The sequence below is a fragment of the Phragmites australis genome, chromosome 5, assembly GCF_958298935.1.
Source record: "Phragmites australis chromosome 5, lpPhrAust1.1, whole genome shotgun sequence".
NCBI classification, from domain to species: Eukaryota; Viridiplantae; Streptophyta; class Magnoliopsida; order Poales; family Poaceae; genus Phragmites; species Phragmites australis.
The window spans coordinates 30189979-30207426 of record NC_084925.1 but is presented as its reverse complement, the minus strand read 5'-3'; the positions used below and the strand labels follow the sequence as shown (position 1 = coordinate 30207426).

Genomic DNA, 17448 nt, shown 5'->3' with positions numbered 1-17448 from the left:
TTGTTTGAACTACCTCATATAATTTTGGATTTAAAAACACCAAGCATGTAATTTGGTTAATTAAGTGGGCAAATGAACTCCAATTCATGTGATTCTTACTCTGCTGCGTTCATAACCTCATGCACTACATCTCTAACACATTTCATGTCGTTTGGATCACATCTCATGACATTTCATTCATTCTCTTTGATGCACTTTATCGCTCTTTAGAGAACAACATCACAGAGTGTCATGAGGTTGATCCCGAGGGTGAATGTGCTGTTTAATTTTGATAAGTTATCGCTATATGTATATCATGCATGTAACAGTTTAATAATAAAGAAAATTTCTAGGGATGGCACCAACAAAAACTCATTGGACCCGACTAACAAGGAGGAGCGCCACGTGGTTCTTCAAGGAAAAGAAGGATTATCGGAGTGAAGAATATCGTTGATGAGGAAGACTACAATCAATTCAACACGCTACCTCCTTTCAGAGAGGATGTTGACCTAGGTCCTGTGGAAGACACCAACGAACCTCCATTTGTATGTCGTGATCATAATGAAGAGCAAATCGTTAAGACAAAGTAGCTAAATTGTATTAATTACTATAAATTTATTTTAGATTCAATTGTACCTCACTTATGTTATGGAAGCTTCAATTTGTAGTTTATAGTGGAATATGTCTTTATTATTGAGCATATTTATTTTGATTTTTAATGAACTAGCAATAGCACAAGCACTGTTGCTATGTATTACTATTTTTTATTTTTAATGAATTAGCAATAGCACTAGCATATTGCTATTTGTATATTACATGATTTACATTAGCTATAGTTATGAGCGTATTTATTTTCAATTTTTAATGATTTAAAATATTTATTGATGGAATTAAGATATATAGTAGGCCCTAATATAGAAATTCATGTATGAACATATTTATTTTAATTTTTTATTGAATTAGAAATTTGAATAATTTTTTTGCATTAGGATTTTAGGTCAACGAAATGTTAATAAACATAGATAGTACAAACTAATTTGAGAACGCTTGAGTAACGCGACGGTTTAATTGTTCGGTCTTACTTGGGGTAGGTCGTGGGTTTGCACCTCGGACCTGCAGTGAAAGGGGTTTCACTGCCGATGAACATATTTGACCGGCAGTGAAAATTATTTCATTGCCGATGGACTTCTTGGGTCGATAATGAAATATGTTTCACTGACGGTTGTCCTATTAGGCCAGCAGTGAAGATCTCGTTTCACTGTCGGTCTTCATCTTGAGCCAGCAGTGAAAGTCCTCCCCTATAAAAATGCTCGATGCTTGCGCCCTCTGACACTTAGAAATTTTTCCCCTTCCTAGCCTGTGCCCTCCGCTGAATCACCTCCCGACGCCGAGGAGCCTGCGTTGTCGTGCCCTGCGCCATCGTCCATCGCCACCGTCACCGAGGATAGCCACCCCAACGCTGAGGAGCTCGCCGCCTCCTCCCCAACGCTGAGGAGCCCGTGCTGCCATGCACTGCACCCTTGTCCACCACTGTTGTCGCTGAGGATCACCACCCCAACGCCGAGGAGCTTGCCGCCTCCACCCCGATGAGCACCCCGAAACTGAGCCAGTGCTACCGTGCCATGCACCCTCGTCCACTGCCGAGGACAACCACCCCAACGTCGAGGTAGGCCTCCCGGCTCCCCCTCCATCTCCTTCTTTGCTCCGATTCCTAGGGTTTTAGCGCAAGTTCATACTGATTTCATGGACAACTGCTTGTGTGTTCAAATGATAAGAACATATGCTTGTGTGCTGGTCCTTTTGTGTGTTAAAATGATAAGAATAGATGCCGTTTATGGTCCTTTTGTGTGTTCAAATGATAAGAATAGATATGCTGTCTCGGTCCTTTTGTGTGTTCAAATGATAAGAAGAGATGCTGCTTGTGATCCTTTTGTGTGTACAAATGATAAGAACAGATGCTGCTTGTGGTCCTTTCGTGTGTTCAAATGATAAGAACAGATATGCTGCCTCGGTCCTTTTGTGTGTTCAAATGATAAGAACAGATGCTGTCTCGGTACTTTTGTGTGTTCAAATGATGCTTGTGACTATATTCCCTCTTCTGTTCTGGATAGTACTGGTACATATTCCCTTTGCTCGATGATGAATTGATACATTGAGACTGGGTAATTTACTGAGTACAATAGTTTAGACATGTGATTATCTAGTTATCTGATATTTGTTGTAGCCCCTAGTGAGACTTGTTGATGGTTCTTGTTGGTCTTTACTTTTATACAGAGACATATTTTTTGTGTTGTCTCTGCAGTGAGCTATCTATTATAATTTGATCCCTGGATGGTGTGCTGCTATAAGTTCAGAGATTAATTAGCATATTAGATTCTGGTAAGGAAGTTGATTCATCATTTTTGTTCTGTCATTACTTGCTTGAATCCTGTTGTTCAGTCTCTATTTCTGTCTTAGCAGGAAATTGCTTGTCAGTGCGCTACGGAGGGTGGCCCGTCAGTGCACTGCAGAGGGGGTCGAAGGCTCAAACCGTAGTGGCATTCAGGTGTCCGACTTCAACGTCTTTGACACGCCGATGAGCTTGGAGTATAGGCGACGCTGCGATCTATCAGGCGTGGTCGGGTCATCCTCTCCACCACCATCAGCCCCCTGGCATCTCCAGACATACAGACGCCATCAGCCATCCGTGCAGAGACGTGGTCCTCATCACGGGAGAGGTAGAGGAATATTGGACTGGCTCAACTCGACCACCTTTTCGGGGGGGGGGGGGGGTGACGTGTGAGAACTATTATGTATATATGTGTGTTTGTCGATGCCCAACACCTTCATTGTATGACATGAATTACTATGTATTAATAAATATACCTTTATTATTGATTCATATTAAATATATGTCTCATTGTATACATGTATTGAGAGGGAGAGAGACGGATAGATCGAGGAGAGAGAGGGAGGACAAGGAGGAGATGGGAGGGAGGTCGGAGAGGCAAAACACTGTTGGCTGAAGGCTCTAGTCAGCGGTGATTCATAGACATCACTTACGGCTAGAGCCTTCAGCCGATAGTAAAAATATTTTTCATTGTCGGTACTCTGCGCCGGTAGTGACAGTCAAGGATTATCACTGTCCATTACCCACTGACGGCTCCAAAACTGGTAGTGAAGGGAGTTTTAGAGCCGGTAGTGATAGAGGGTTCTGCAATAGTGGAGGAGTCGTTGCCTCCTCAGGGCGCGTAAGCACACTTCGTCCCTTCGCCCACGATCACAGGAAATTGAATCGCTTTCCACAACCCTCCAATGCCAAGACGCCGCGTGTCCCACTACTGACTGGCAATATATGATTGCATCACTAACCACATGTTGCAATTAATGCCCTCTATTGCAGGTGACATCAAGCATTTGGCTCGACCGTTGGACCGGCACTTAAAACAACTCAAAACAACCAGAGGACCGTGGGCCCCTCGATAATGGAGCTAAGGATCACCGAAGGCCCTGTTCCAAAGACTGCAGGGCCATCCGTGAAGCTAGCTACCCTCGCGAGGGGTTGTTGTTGGGGGTCTTCATCAGAGACCCCTGATGCCCTTGGCTCTGCTAGAATAAGTTTGAAGGTCATCAGGCTTAGAACCCCTTCGAAGGCCCCAAGCTCCGGAGTCGCCGCGGAGATCTAAGACTTTGGGGATGTAGACCCCCGAAGCCTAGGGGGCAAGGGCCCACTGGCCACGTGGTCTCTGCCACGATGTGACCATCGGGGGCTGACCTGACATGCCAGACTAGACCGGCGTCGTAGTCGGCGACCGACAAAGCACTGTGACCACTTGTCGCCATGATTACTGCCACAGTTATGTGATGTCATCAGAGAGGCTGATAGTTTGGCCTCAGGCCTGCGCAATGTTTGACCATACTAGCCCTATGTCCCAGTTGTATAGTGGTAGCTTGTATCTCTATCCCGTAGGGGCTTGCTTGTACCCTTATATTCTGAAAGGTAGTATAAGTACTGACCTTAGGCTTACGGTGCCAGCGGCAACAAATTTTGTGATCATTATAGGCAATCACTTCCTCTCCTCTATTTCTCTAAGCTTGAACCACTCAAGTGAGTTAACGTATCACCACATTTTATTCATGGAAGATATTTTTTTCACCAACAACCAATAATTTGTGAAGATTACAGACTTGCTGATCGTACTTGATTATATTGTACTTCTATGCATGTTATGTGCAGAGAGTATATATACACAAATAAATGAATGTAACTTTACATCCTCTTGCTCTCTCTCAATGCGTGTTTGTTTCAAGTCTGTTCCGTATCCTCGTCGAGAGCGTTTCATTGATTTCTGTTCTCCCGGACTAGAAGGTGGAAACATGCACGTACATGTATTTCTGAGCATTCTGTGCATATCCGTATTATATCCAAGCGTAGCTCTAGAGGTGGCAGAGCTTCTATAGGGCCAAGATGGATCATGGCCACCTTTGTCTCCAAAATGGTTAATCTAATTACTTAGATGTTTAAAAATGATAATTTTAAGCTCGAAGAAATGGTTAATTTCTCTACGTATATGTTAAATACATTCTAATCTCTAGCACTTTTATCTGAGCAATGGTGCCCTCTCAAATCTCTGGCACGCTTCGCCACATTCTGGATCCTTAGCAGTTCATGTGAGAATTGATCATGGGTGGGAATCTATATATAAATAATCATTTTTATGGCTTTAAAAAAAAGAGAGAGATAGAGTCCTTTGTATTAAATATCTAAGCAAATCATAAAAAGAGAGAAGGATAGTTTAATTATCACCATATGGAGATAAATATAAATTACATGATAGTTGCAGTAACTTTGTCCTTGAGTCAGAGTATGGAGGAAGAAAAAACTGTTGCAGCTAGATACCACCAATCACAAATATTTTATGTTTGGGATAACGACACCGTCTCCCATATGCATCATTGATCACTATTTTTACTAAAATATATCTATAAAATTTAATAATTTTTTATATATTATGAAAGTATTTTCCAAGACAAATCTATACAATTAATGACTTTCTTGTTTTCAAATAAATATTTAAAAGTTATTGTTAGTTAAAGTTTTAAAAGTTTAAGCGAAACCTTGTTCTAAACGTTATGTCTTTCTGACTGGAGAGATTAATAATTCGAAAAGAATATGTATATAGTAGCAATTACTCCCTCTTGTTTTAAATATATGACGTTTTGATCAAAATCTAGTCATACTTTTAAAATTTTAACCATCAATAGCCTTTAAAATATTTACTTTAGAAATGTAAAAATCACACAGATAGATTTATCTTGAAAAATACTTTTATAATATTATATTTTTAGATTTTCAAAATAAATATTTTAGAAGCTACTGATGGCTAAAGTTTTAAATGTCATATATTTAAAATCGGAGGGAGTAAGTTGTTAACTACTGCTACAAAGTACAAAATTGATTTTTTTCCCGATGTCTATGTATCATAAAAATATATAGAAACAGTGCTAAAAAAGATATAGAAACAAGCTATTTATATGTTTCAATGTCCTTTATTAATTCCATGACATGCATAATGGCAGACTACATTATACATCAACCACGTACACTGATCGATGATCCCAAGTACACAAGAGGATGACGACAATAAATCACACTGCGACATACGTATACATACGTACACACATAGATGCAGGCATGCACCTTTATTTTTCAAACCAAACTTTTACCGACTACGTAAAAGCCGTACGGACCCGCGTACATGCTACGTAGCTACTCAGTTGTGGACCTCGACGAACTCCGGGCGGTACATGGGCTCGGGGATCTCGGCGGGGCGCGCGCAGCATCGGCAGCCGCCGTAGTACCCGCGGCCACAGCACCCCCACCGGCAGTACCCGCCACGGCCGCCGCCAGGGTAGCCGCCCCTGCCGCGCCAGCCGCCGCCGGGGTAGCCGCCGCCGGGGTAACCACCCCCGCCGCGCCAGCCGCCGCCTGGGTAGCCACCGCCGCGGTAGTACTGCGCGTCGGCCTTGTTCTCTTCCTTCTCCTCTGCACGATCGAAACACGTATGCATATATAATAATTAGTACGTATTCTTGATCTGCTTCCTTCTTGAAATGAAAGCTATATATATATAACCTAGTTATGTAGTGCATGAACTCACGGGTTTGCTCGTTAGCTGAGGCGACGAGGAACGCGGCAGCGAGCAGGAGAGCGAACACGAGGAGCGCCTTGGACGCCATTCTTGAAGCTAGCTCTTTGCAATTGTCGAGATCAACTGCGACTGTGATGCGAAGCTATGCATGCAAACCGAGCGTATTTATAGGCAAAGCAAGGGGCCGGGGGGCTAGCTAGCCGCTAGCTGCTGGAGGCCGGCTTCGACCGAGCAAAGGTCGTCGGCGTGCTAGGGCCGGCGGCCCCATGTATGCATGCAGGTACAGGTACATGCATATCATTAATGACGAAAGCGTTAGAAGTTGGGAGATGGATGACAATGGCATTGACACCTTCGATCGGCTTCGTGCATGCAAGTAGCGCAAGCTGCTGCTGCTGCTGCATGATCTCGATCTGACCGTAGAAATGTTCAAATAAATCGTGCTCGCGGTGGAGAATATAACATGCATGGATGCAGGACCGGATGGAGCTAGCCGAGCCGGATGGGGATGGAGAGAAGAATGTCTGATGGCTGGTTTTGAGAGGGTCAGAATTAGTAGGATGCTGATGCTGATGACAGATGGTGATCAGCATGCGAGTCATGCATGCTTAGCACAAGATAATTCTCATCTCGCCGGGCCTAGTCAGTGGATCTATTTTTAATTCAACTTAATCAATTAACTAATTATTTTAACTAAATTAAAATTACTAATTAGTTAATTAAGTTACACTAGCGTAAATCTATGGATATCTATCCCAGCCTAGCTTGGATTTGTGCCTCACGAGACGGCCCTGATTCAGATCTGGGCCGGGCCGGGCCTCCTCGTCTTACGTGGGCCCCATGAAACGGCTGTTTGGAGATGACCTGACCTCTGACCTGCCTTCTGAATTAAATGACGGCCTCATTGAATGAGTTGACAGTGTGCATGCTGCTTCATGGACTTATAAGATTAGTAGTCAAATCTCCCTCGGCTCGTCTCGTCTCGTCTCGTCTCTGGATAAGCTTCTCTCTCTATCAATTAGGAGTAGTTACGCGGCAGGAAATTAAACAGGTATATGCAGATTGCATGGGCATGCACGCATGCAGATAGCCCATCGAAACGCAACTTGCGTTGTACTTGTATGCGGCCCTCGAAAATTGGTGTAATATATAATAGACTCCGTGAAAAGAAAAAGAAAGTAGCATAAAGTTCCGTAGGGCACCATACAAGGATGCACGGTAGCATATATCAACTAGCATGCGCTCACTGGAACGACACACTACTGCAAAACTAATTTTCAAAGTATTTTTTTATATACGGTTTATATAATAAACTGTCTATATAGTAGAATGGTTCCGTGTAGTTTCGGGCAGCATGTGAAAACTAATTTACAAACGTAGTTCATATAAGAACCACCTCTATAAAAAAATTATTTTTAGAGGTGGTTCTTATATAAACCGCATGTGATAATAAAGCTATTTTCAGAGGCAATTTATATAACAAATCGTCTGGAGAAACTAATTTGTAGAGACGGTTCCTTATACGATTCATCTGTGATAATCTCCCCATAATTAGTACATGTCTGTGGGGAGCTCTATTTAGACCGAGCCCACTATGTCCAAACAGTGCAGCTCAAAGGCAGCGGCGAGATTTGAAAACAAAGGGGATGTTTTGTTTTTGATTTGCCATCTAAGGTAAGAGTATCTCATCCCTAACTAGTATCTTTTTGAAGTATAGATTTAGATTTAAGGCTTAATTAGGGTTTAGATGCGATCTAAAGATGCTCATGGTTCTAGCCATTTTGATCCTTGAATTAGCTAAAATTTGTAGCTAATGTTGATTCAATTGTGTAGATTCACATGATTCTAGCATTATATTTTAAAAATTTGCATCAATGTATATTGAATTGCGTAGACATATTATAATCATAACAATCTCAAAATTTCCCATTTTAAATTTTTTTATATGATTTTCTTATTAATTAATTTATGTATCTAATTTTGTGGTTGAAGTTAAAGATGGATAGAATATGGATGTACGATGCGCCAAGACAGGGAGAAATATATATCAAAGGGCTCTCTACTTTTATTGAAGCCTCGGAGAAGGACGCTTTGACTAAGAAGATAAAGGAAATACACTATCCATGCTCTGACTGCGAGAACCAGAAATTGTGGGACACATCTAGCATAATCAAATCACATTTGATCTTCGAGGAATACACATGTTAGTCCAAACACGACAAAAAATGTTCATGCGAACTAAACGACAACATTGTTGCTGATCAAGTGGATGGTGATGATGAGAAAGTTAAAGGCAACACTGATGTTATGATAGAAGATGATGATGATTTCGATCTGGAGGAAATGTTATGCCATGAAGAACCACATGTTTTAAGGGATATGAGAGGTTTAGATAATTTTGAGATATTACAGAAGGCATCCAAGAACATCTGTATGAGGAATCGAAGGGTTGTGAAAAGGTGTTTATGGTGTTGCATTCGGTGCTTGAACTTGTAAGGTTGAAGACCAGCAATGGATGGTTCGATAAGAGTTTCTTGGATTTGTTGAGTCTCTTAGCAAGCATATTTCTGAAGCCTAACTCCTTGCCTACCACCACATATCAAGCAAAGAAGCTTATCTGTCCGTTGTCATTAGATGTGCAAAAAATACACGCATGTCTGAACCACTATATCCTCTACCATAAAGAGTACGAAGACTTGGATAGATGCCAGTGTGCAATGCGAGTTGGTACAAGAGGAATGATGATTGTGAGGACAAAGATGCTTCCACTAACGCGAAGAAGAAGAAGAAGAGTACTGTTGGTCATGATGAAGAAGACACTTCTTCCAACATGAAGAAGAAGAGAAGTCCTGCCATGGTGACGTGGTACCTGCTAGTGAGTGATCTCCTGCTTGCAGCGTTTGTACTCGAACCCTAGGGACTCTGAAATAATGCGTTGACATTTTAATAAGCACAAGAAGGATGGAACTAAGCTTTGACACCCTACTAATGCTAGCTAATTGAGAAAGTTCGATGTCATGTATCCAGATTTTGCTAAAGAACTAAGGAATGTAAGGTTCGCGTTGCATACCAATGAAATGAATCCTCTTGGTGATATGAGCACCTCACATAGCACTTGACCAGTGGTCCTGGCCATCTACAACCATCCTCCATGGCTATGTATGAAGCAGAAGTACCTAATGTTGTCCATTATTATCCAAGGATCGAAACAACCTGGCAATGATATAGATGTGTTTCTGGAACTATTGATGGAAGATATGGCAAAACTGTGGAACGATGGGGTCCGGGTGTGAGATGAGCTCCGACGATAGTACTTCACACTAAAAGCCAAGATTTTTGTTACCATCAGTGATTATCCCGCCCTTTTTTGCCTACCAGGACAGGTTAAAATGAAGCAAGGATATGTAGTATGCTTGGATAAAACCGTGAGTCTAATATCTAACTATGGGGTGTTTATGTATAAGGAGTATACCATATAGGGACAAGCTATGCCATGTGCATACTCGACAACTCCAGATATTACAGAACCGAATCTGTGGTACTTGATACTCCCGGAATCTAAAAGGTGTGTACTAAGAAGGTCTCGATTGCTTATCCAACTCGAGAAGACTAGTATCTATAACAAATTTATCTACTTGGACGACAAGAAGGAATCCCTATCGACTACAGATGGATTGGAGACAGTACATCACCACTATATAAGGCGGGAACCCAGATCTCCCAAGGGAGGCTCTTTTTTTGGCTACTCAAGGCAAGCATCAAGACCTTGATACAGAAGGAACTCAACGACTTTAGCTCTAGGTTAGACTAGATCCGATCTACTCCTTGTAATAGGTCAGCCACATTGCCTGTACTCAAGTGAAAACATGTACATAATCATCCACACAAGGACGTAGGGTATTACTCCACCCGAGGGCCCAAACCTATATACATCGTGTGTGCCTCGCTTCATGTTCGATCTCTGAGTCACGAAGGTAACCCTGTTATTTTTCGGACACATTATCAGGAACAAATCCTCAACAATTAGCACGTCAGGTAAGGGTCTTCTGCTTTTTAGGATCGACTATGTCTCGAGTGCACATTGGCACAGGATTCTTCGACAACGGCTTCTACGACCACTTCAGGCCAACAACGATCACCCAAGAATCGCCCCTAGCTAGATCGAAGATCACATTTAGAACTATGATCTTCCGCTGGGATCATCAAGGCGAACTGATTCACACCAGTATTATTGAGTCCAAACCATTGGACGCATACCACGAGGTGGGACATCTCGAGTGGGATCCCAGGGAGTCTAATGTTCTCCAGTGTATGGACACCAATAGCGATGAGGGTGGTGACGATGACTCTGCCGCCAGCTAGAACAACGATGAGGGTGGTGTCGATTCATATTTATGGCCAGGAGAGCTAGTGTCCCACCTGCTCACCCAGTGACGGTAGATCCAAATACCATGGTGAACAATGGCACGAAGCCGAGGATCCAGCAGTGGTAGCCACCTCTCATGGTACCAATGTTGCTGGCGATATGCTACTAGAGACATCAGCAGTCGGAGCCTTACATGTCCTTGACACAACTCTCCATCGACGGACCGCAGAAGGTAAGATATCTCCTGGTCTTCAACGACGACTTCCGTGGTGGGCACACCTCCACCGCCAGCGGCTCAAACATTCAGGGATGAGCTCCTTCATAACAGCAACCGCGGAGTAGCATCGTCGTGACCATAGCCAAGTTTGGGTAGCGATGTTTTCAGCACTCTGGATGCTAATATCCAGGGAGCCCATCTGATTCTGAGATCTCTTCTAGAGTTGGATCCAGTAAATCCTTTAACCCCTATGGTTAACTAGGTCGGGACCCTACTCGATGCGGCCCAGATCCAAGCTACTTGAGCGAACAATTCTAACAACTCTAGAAGCCCCAATCGACAAAATGTCGGCTCGAGGAGCCACGGATGCAAGTATTCCCAAGTCGAGGGATCCCAGGCAGGAAGCTCAGGTGATCAAACCCGAGCATCAGTTTGTGGGCCCAACTGCAACTACCCTATCTATAGGCGTAGGAACCAGAGAGACCTGAGAAATCGCATTCCCCACAATCGGCATGATCTACGTATAGTGATAGACAACTGCCGTGAGGAGCGCCGCGAGGATGACCACCATCATTACGATTGTAGATCTCAAGGACGAGATGGTCAACGTGACTCACCTGCTTGAAGGAATAAGTGCGATAGTCCTCCTCCACCTCCTCCTAAAGAATTCGATGGAGACTACGAAGCTTTTGTACACAAGCTTTCGTTCAAGGCAGGCCCAATACAGAAGTATGATGGAAGGATCAACCCCAACAAGTGGTTACAGATCTATACTATGATTGTTCGAGTAGCGAGCGACGACAATAATTATTTACTGATGGTGCTCGATAGACCTGCTAGGTCCTGGTTGTTGAACCTACCCCCTAACTCGATCCTATCATGGACCAAATTGAAGGCTCAGTTCATTGCCAACTTTCAAGGCACATTCGAGCTACCAAGAATGGAGAATGATCTCCATCAACTAAACCAAGGTGTGGATGAATCACTCCGAGATTTCATTCGTCAGTTCAACGATAGGCGTAATATGATCTCAGACATCTCCGACGAGTCATTCATCATCGCCTTCAAGCGAGGCATCCGAGACACGGATTTGTTCAGGAAGATGGTTACTCGGAAGATTCACACAGTCAAAGAGCTCTTCAAGTTGGTCGACAAGTGTGCAAAGTGAGCGAAAGCCTAGGTACACACGAAAAATCCTCCATCTAGCAAGGACAAGTCCAAGTCCTTGAAGAACGAGAGGAAGAAGAACAAACCCGGCGACAAGCGCAAAGGTCCAGATACGACCATAGCTGCGGTAGATAGGAGCAAGTTGCGCAACACTGGGGACAACAAATTCCTGAGTCAAGGTGGTGGAAAGTGGTGTCCCGTCCATTGGACCAGCCAACACGACTTTGACAAATGCCATATTATCAGAAAGAAGGTCGACAAAAAAGCTTAAGGCCGTTGTTGCTTAGCATAACAACAAACATGCCAAGTCGAATGTTAACAGTGATGAGCCCTAATTCCACGAGGCTGACCAAAGTCTAGCACACATCTTCGGAGGATCTACCGCGTATGAATCTAAAAGGTAGTACAAGACAGTCGAACGAGAGGTCAATTCGGCTCTAATTGGGCCTATTCGATACCTCAAGTGGTCAGAGGTTCCGATCACCTTCAATTAAGTTGACAATGCAGCTGCAGCTCCACACCCTAGTTGATACCCGATTGTGGTCCAACTGACTATCTTCAACATCAAAGTCGCCTAAACTTTGGTCGATGGGGGTAGTTCGTTTAACCTAATCTTCGCCAAGACCCTAGACAAGATGGGAGTTCAGAGATCAGATCTTAAGGGAGGAGTCAAGCCTTTTCATGGTATAACCCCCAACTCATCAACCATGCCCCTGGGCCAGATCAAGTTGCTAGTTACTTTTGGCACACCCGACAACTTCCACACATAGAAGCTTACCTTCGATGTTGCAAACTTCGAGACGACTTACAACGTGATCCTAGGCCACCCAATGCTGCACAAATTTATGGCTGTGGTGCACTATGATTACCAAACACTCAAGATCCCGGGTCCCAAAGGAGTCATAACTGTCATGGGAGATCAACGTGCGGTGGTCAAATGTGACAAGAAGAGCCTGGACATGGTCGAACACTTCAGTCGAGCGGTAACCACTTCTAAAGGCATGAATTCCAAGCATTAGAAACATCAAGCCACCATTGAGATCAAGAATTCCAAGCTTGTACGTCTTGATAACACCTCCAAGTCTAACAATGTTGCTAAGGGTGAGACTAACGACGACGCTAGGGATGACTGATGGTGTCATCAAGGCGATGCCCCTCGACCCGTCTGAACTGGCCAAGATGGTTAAGGTTGAGGCTAACCTTGACCCTAAATAGGAATTCAAGCTCAATACTTTCCTCCGGGTAAACCAAGATGTGTTCGTGTGGCAACCGTTCGATATGCCTTGAGTCCCTAGGGAAGTGAACTAGCATCGACTAGCTGTTCAGCCGAACTCCAAACCTGTGGTGTAGAAGGAACAAAGATTTGTGGAGGATAGGAAGCAAGCTATCTAGGAGGAGATCAGTAAACTCCTTAAGGCGGGCTTTATTCGAGAAGTTTGTCACCCTACATGGCTCGCAAATCCGTCCTCGTCAAGAAAGCTAATGGTAGATGGAGAATGTGCATCGACTTCACCGACCTCAACAAAGCCCATCCAAAAGATCTTTTTCTCTTCCACACATCGACCAAATCATCGACTCTACGGCGGGTTGTACATTGCTATGTTTTCTAGATGCCTATTCGGGGTATCACCAAATTAGCATGGGAATAGATGATGAGGAGAAAACTACTTTTTCTACTCCTTTTGTTGTATTTTGCTATGTAAAGATGCCCTTCGGTTTAAAGAACGCTGGTGCTACTTATCAAAAGTGTATTCAAAACTATCAACAGGCCCAAATTGGGTGCAATATGGAAGCATATGTCGATGATATTGTAGTCAAGTCGAGAACCGGGGATGCTTTGATTGACGATCTCAAGGAGACATTCGACAACCTCATGAAGTATCTTTTGATGCTCAATACGGAGAAGTGCACGTTCAGTGTCCCGTCCGACAAGCTTCTCGGCTTCCTGGTGTCGAGTTGAGGCATTGAGGTCAATCCACGCAAAATCGAGGCTCTCAACCAGATGCGGTCACCTCAAATACTGAAGGAGGTTAAAAAATTAACAGGATGCATTGCAGCTCTTAGTCGATTTATTTTCAGGATGGGTGAGTGAGGGATGCCTTTCTTCAAGTTGTTGAAGAAGCATGACCGGTTTGAGAGGATGGAAGAAGCGAAGCACGCCTTTCAAGACTTAAAAAGGTATTTATTGTCTCTGTTAATTCTTACACCGCCTAACGAATAAGAGGAGCTCTTTTTGTACATTGCAGCTACCCCTATAGTGGTAAGCATGGTCCTGGTGGTCGAACGGGAGTGCCTGGAGAAAAAGGCCAAGGTCCAGAAACCTATTTACTATGTGAGCGAAGTCCTACACGATGCTAAGCTACGATACCCGCAAGTGCAAAAGTTGCTATATGTAGTTTTGATGTCTTCCCGAAAGCTACGATACTATTTTCAAGCGCACAGGATCACTGTCGTAACAACGTGCCCGCTGAAGGATGTCAAACTGAATAGGGAGGCAACCGGAAGAATTGCACAATAGGCAATTGAGCTCAATGAATTCGACGTTGGATATACATAACGCATAAGCGTGAAGTCAGGGATACTAGTAGAATTCACCACCGAATGAACAACCGTTGAAGAAACAAGGCCAAGTGTGGTCGAGGACCACTGGATGCTTTTCTTCGATAGGTCGCTCACGCTTCAGAGCTTCGGGGCTGGTATTGTGCTCAAATCTTCAATGGGTGATGCACTTAGGTACATTTTTCAATTAGATTTTAAAGTTTTGAACAATGTTGCACAATACGAAGGACTGGTAAATGGGCTTCGCATAGTTGCATCACTTGGAATTAGGTGACTTCTCATGAAAGGGGACACACAGCTAGTCATAAACCAAGTTCAAAAGGAATACCAGTGCTCGAACGACAATATGGTGGCTTACTTGAGCAAGGTGTGAAATATCGAGGAGAAGTTCGAAGGGCTAGAAGTAACGCACATCAGGAGGAGTAACAGCTTTGGTGTGGATGAACTTGCTAGAATCGCTTCTTCCCGAGCTCCAATACTCGTAGGAGCCTTCGTTGAGGAACTCCTGAAACCATCTATCTCGACAGTTTGGCGAACGGATGTTGCCCAACTCGACCAGTAGTCTAGTCCAGTCAGCGAGGCAGAACCTGTTGACACGGATGCTGCACTACTCGAATGCGAACCAACTTGGATGACTCTGTACCAAGCCTAACTCGAAGGTCGATACATCCCTGATGATGATACGTCTGCAGAGAAAATTGCTCGTAAGTTCAAGCTCTACGCTTTGTTAAACGGAAAGCTCTATTGGAAGGGGAGTAACAGAATTTTGATGAAGTGCTTCACGCAGGAAGAAGGTAATAAAATATTGCTCGATATCCATAGAGACAGTGTGGTAATCATGTATCTTGCCGCACCTTGGTCGAAAAAACTTTCCGCTAAGGATTCTATTGGCCAACTGTCCTCCAGGATGCTTCCAAGCTTGTCAAAAAGTGCGAGAGCTACCAATTTTTTAGAAGGCATATCACTCAACAAGTCGAAGCTCTACAAACAATTCCTCTTTCTTGATCTTTCACTGTCTAGGGCTTAGATATCCTGGGATGATTCCCAAGGGTCCAAGGTGGTTATAAATTCCTATTCGTGGCTATTAACACGTTCACTAAGTGGATCGAGGCCGAACCCGTGGGAAAGATAACCGCAAAAGTGGCTAAGATGTTCATGAGGAGCATGATTATTCGATTTGGTATTCCACATCGGATAATTACGGATAACGGTAATTTGGCATCAAAACGTGTTTCACCTCAGTAGCTCACCCATAAAGTAATGGTCAACTTGAACGTGCTAATGGTATAGTCTTGCAGGGCATCAAAACTCGGGTCCACAAATAGGCTAAAGGCTTACTTGAAACGCTGGGTGAAAGAACTTTCCTCGGTATTATAGGCCATTCGTACTTTGACTAACATGGCCACCGAAAACTCTGTTCTTCTTAGTTTATGGAGCAGAGGCAGTGCTCCCGACTGAGTTGCAGTTCGGATCACCGCGAGAGTAAAGTTACTCGGAGGAGGGGGCAAGAGCATTTATGAGCGGACAACATCAATTTACTCGAGGGGTATTGCGATCGAGCATCTATTCGAGCAGCTAAGTAACAACAAGTGTTACGTAGATACTATAGTCAGAAAATCCAGCCCAGGAAACTCACCGCTGAGGATCTTATCCTGCGAAAGGTGCAGAAAGAGGCCCAATGCCATATGTTATCACCTAAGTGGGAATGACCCTACATAGTAGTCAAAGTTACTCGACCAGGATCGATACAATTATCTACTCCAAACGGTGAGATACTCAAGCACTCATGGAATATCGACCAACTCCGAAAATTTCATTCTTAAAAAAAGGTAAATTACAAGTAAGTTAATTACATTCGATTCTACCAACTACTTGATTACATATTTTTTCTTTTTTCATCTAACTTGTGTGGTTAGTGCAAAGTTAATAGAAAGTATTCGCATAGCTCTTGCAAACAGTGTAGTTTCTACTTCCCCTTGAATGAGTCGAAGAACTGTCTATACTCATCCCACGGACGGTAGCTAATCACCCTCGGAATTAGACGTCAGCCAATGTAAGGGCCAGGGAGAGCGGTCGAGGTGAAGACCCTGTCGGAGCTATTGACTGCCACTGACGATACCAAGTGGTCCTTTGCAGGATGTGAAGGTGATCTGGCGGTTTTCAACGAAGAAGACAATCGTACTCTCTCTACCACAATAGGATCAAGAACCTCATCACCAAAGACCTCGTCGGTGACCTGGTCGATGATTTCATCCATATCACTACCATATTCATCTCCCTCCTACACAACTCATGCCGCCGACTCGCATGTCAATCGTTCCACTGCGTCGACATCAAGGAGACACCAGAGGTGGAAGTAAAGGGTCGGCGACCTCCAACGAATGTTTTGTTGGTTCTCCTCTTAGGCCTCTTGATCAATTCCTCCTCATCGGAAGAAACAATGATCATTCCCGAAGGAACCGTGGTGAGGGGCCTTGGGGTGAGAGATCCTATCTCTTCACTTTCTGGATCGGGCTTGGGAGACGATGGTGGAGTAGAGACTATTCTTCAAGCTCTACAAGTTCTACTTGGCGTATAGGGAGAAAGGAGTAAGATGAGGTGAAAAACAAATGGCTTCGAGTCCCTTCTATTTATAGCAACGGGAATGGGTTGCACTGTACACCTGTAGCCATCAAGATCTGATATCGCTAGGCGCTATAATGAGGCTGCTTAGGTCACGCAGCATGTCTGCCAAAAGTTGAGGTGTCGCTGTGGTATTATGACCTATCTAATCTCTGTAAAGAGGAGCACATATTCGTGGTGATGTGTCAAATCAAGGGTTATGGTGAAAACGAGCACGAGAGGGAGTCGGTTTTTAATGCTCACCTACCCCCTGTTCGACTTTACTTGATGACCATGGAATAGTCGTAGCCATGAGCTTGGGGGCTAGCGCTCTTGAGCGTGTGGTCGAGAGTAATGTGTTGATGCTTACGCTCTTTTTTCTCTCTTGATTATCACATCGACCAGAAAGCTGAGGGCTACATCGCACG

The 17448-nt window shown here is 43.9% G+C and overlaps 1 protein-coding gene across 1 annotated transcript; it reads right to left on the bottom strand.

Moving 5' to 3' along the window:
* Window positions 1–5582: 5582 nt before the first annotated feature.
* Window positions 5583–6229, bottom strand: LOC133917569 (glycine-rich cell wall structural protein-like). The gene is made up of 2 exons (XM_062361450.1): window positions 6120–6229; window positions 5583–6004 (listed from the first exon to the last, which is right to left on the bottom strand). The coding sequence occupies exons 1-2, from the start codon at window positions 6196–6198 to the stop codon at window positions 5733–5735; spliced, it is 351 nt and encodes a 116-aa protein (XP_062217434.1). The 5' UTR covers window positions 6199–6229; the 3' UTR covers window positions 5583–5732.
* Between the last annotated feature and the right edge of the window lie 11219 nt (window positions 6230–17448).